The 1148-nt window shown below is 27.0% G+C and overlaps 1 protein-coding gene across 2 annotated transcripts in view; it reads right to left on the bottom strand.

The window, feature by feature from the left end:
- The window catches only part of LOC112465583 (zinc finger protein 39-like), a 2958-nt gene extending 1820 nt beyond the window's left edge, over positions 1–1138 (bottom strand). For both annotated transcript variants that reach the window (XM_025033186.1, XM_025033185.1), the window contains exons 1-2: positions 873–1138; positions 454–638 (exon numbers count right to left, since the gene is read on the bottom strand). In XM_025033186.1, the coding sequence (XP_024888954.1) occupies positions 454–638; positions 873–1052 (365 nt within the window). In that variant the 5' untranslated portion in view covers positions 1053–1138. The remainder of the gene's footprint in view (positions 1–453; positions 639–872) is intronic.
- Between the last annotated feature and the right edge of the window lie 10 nt (positions 1139–1148).

The raw sequence follows: 1148 nt of genomic DNA, 5'->3' as shown, positions 1-1148 counted from the left end.
TATAAAAAAATATTTTAGATAAAAATAAATATAAATTACTAATATAGTCGTACAGTATAGTATGTGTATATGTATATGTATGTATATACATATAATGCAGTATCATGCAAAAGTTTGCGTATGTAAAACACATTTTAAAATTAATAACATATCAGAATAAATACTTGAATTTATTAAGAGATTTTTATGGAAAAATAGGTTTATAATAAATTTTACTATATATATGTATATAAACATACATACAATACATATGTGTAATTAAAAAATAAAAATAAAATTTTTATTTACTTAATTCAAATGTAAGTATCTTACTTTTGGAATTTTTCTTGGGATTTGAATTATATCAATGTTATTTTTTTGATTATTTATTTTAATTTTAATTAATAAAGATTAGTCTTTGTTCATTTTATTTAATCTATTTTAATTTAATCGTCAATGTTTTAAAGATATTACCTAGACCCAGAGTGCACTTTCTGATGACGAGTGAGGTTCGATCGATGACCGTACGTTTTTTTGCAGATAAAGCATTCATATTTACGGATGCCCTTGTGCTTCGACAGAAGATGCTCATTCAAGGACTGTTTACTTTTGTACACATTCGGACATTTCGGGCACTTGAATTTGCGCTTTAAGTGGCTCTGCAACGTAAACAACAAAACGCTTTAATATAACTTTTAGTTTTTTTTCTGCGTTTGTCAAAACAGCTAAACTTAATGTACTATGTAAAATCACATAGAGTTCTTCGATATTTTAATTAACAAGTTATTTATACAAGCTTTGGAAATAAGTTCCTAAAAATTCCATATCTTTATAGGTAATACATACATTTATTTTTTAAATATAATTAAAATATACAGCAATTTTTTTCTTACATTTATATGAGCGCGCAACATATGTTTGGATTTCAGTTTCTTGTGACATATATCGCAGATATAATCATGTAAATGTACTGTCTTGTGATGTTTTTCCAAAGCTTCTTTACTCGATAAGTGATTTTGGCAAATCTCGCATGCAAAACTGTTGCTTCTATGCCTATGCATGTGGACACGCATTCTCCTGTGCGAATGATAAATCTTACCGCAAGTGTCGCAAGGAAAGTTCTATAATTGTAAAAGAGAACAACATTCAAGAGAAGCGAGAAACATTAA

The sequence above is a fragment of the Temnothorax curvispinosus genome, unplaced genomic scaffold (assembly GCF_003070985.1).
Source record: "Temnothorax curvispinosus isolate PA1 unplaced genomic scaffold, ASM307098v1 QBEX01015349.1, whole genome shotgun sequence".
Taxonomy (NCBI): Eukaryota; Metazoa; Arthropoda; class Insecta; order Hymenoptera; family Formicidae; genus Temnothorax; species Temnothorax curvispinosus.
The sequence above is the reverse complement of the archived record's forward strand: the minus strand, read 5'-3'. Positions and strand labels throughout refer to the sequence as shown.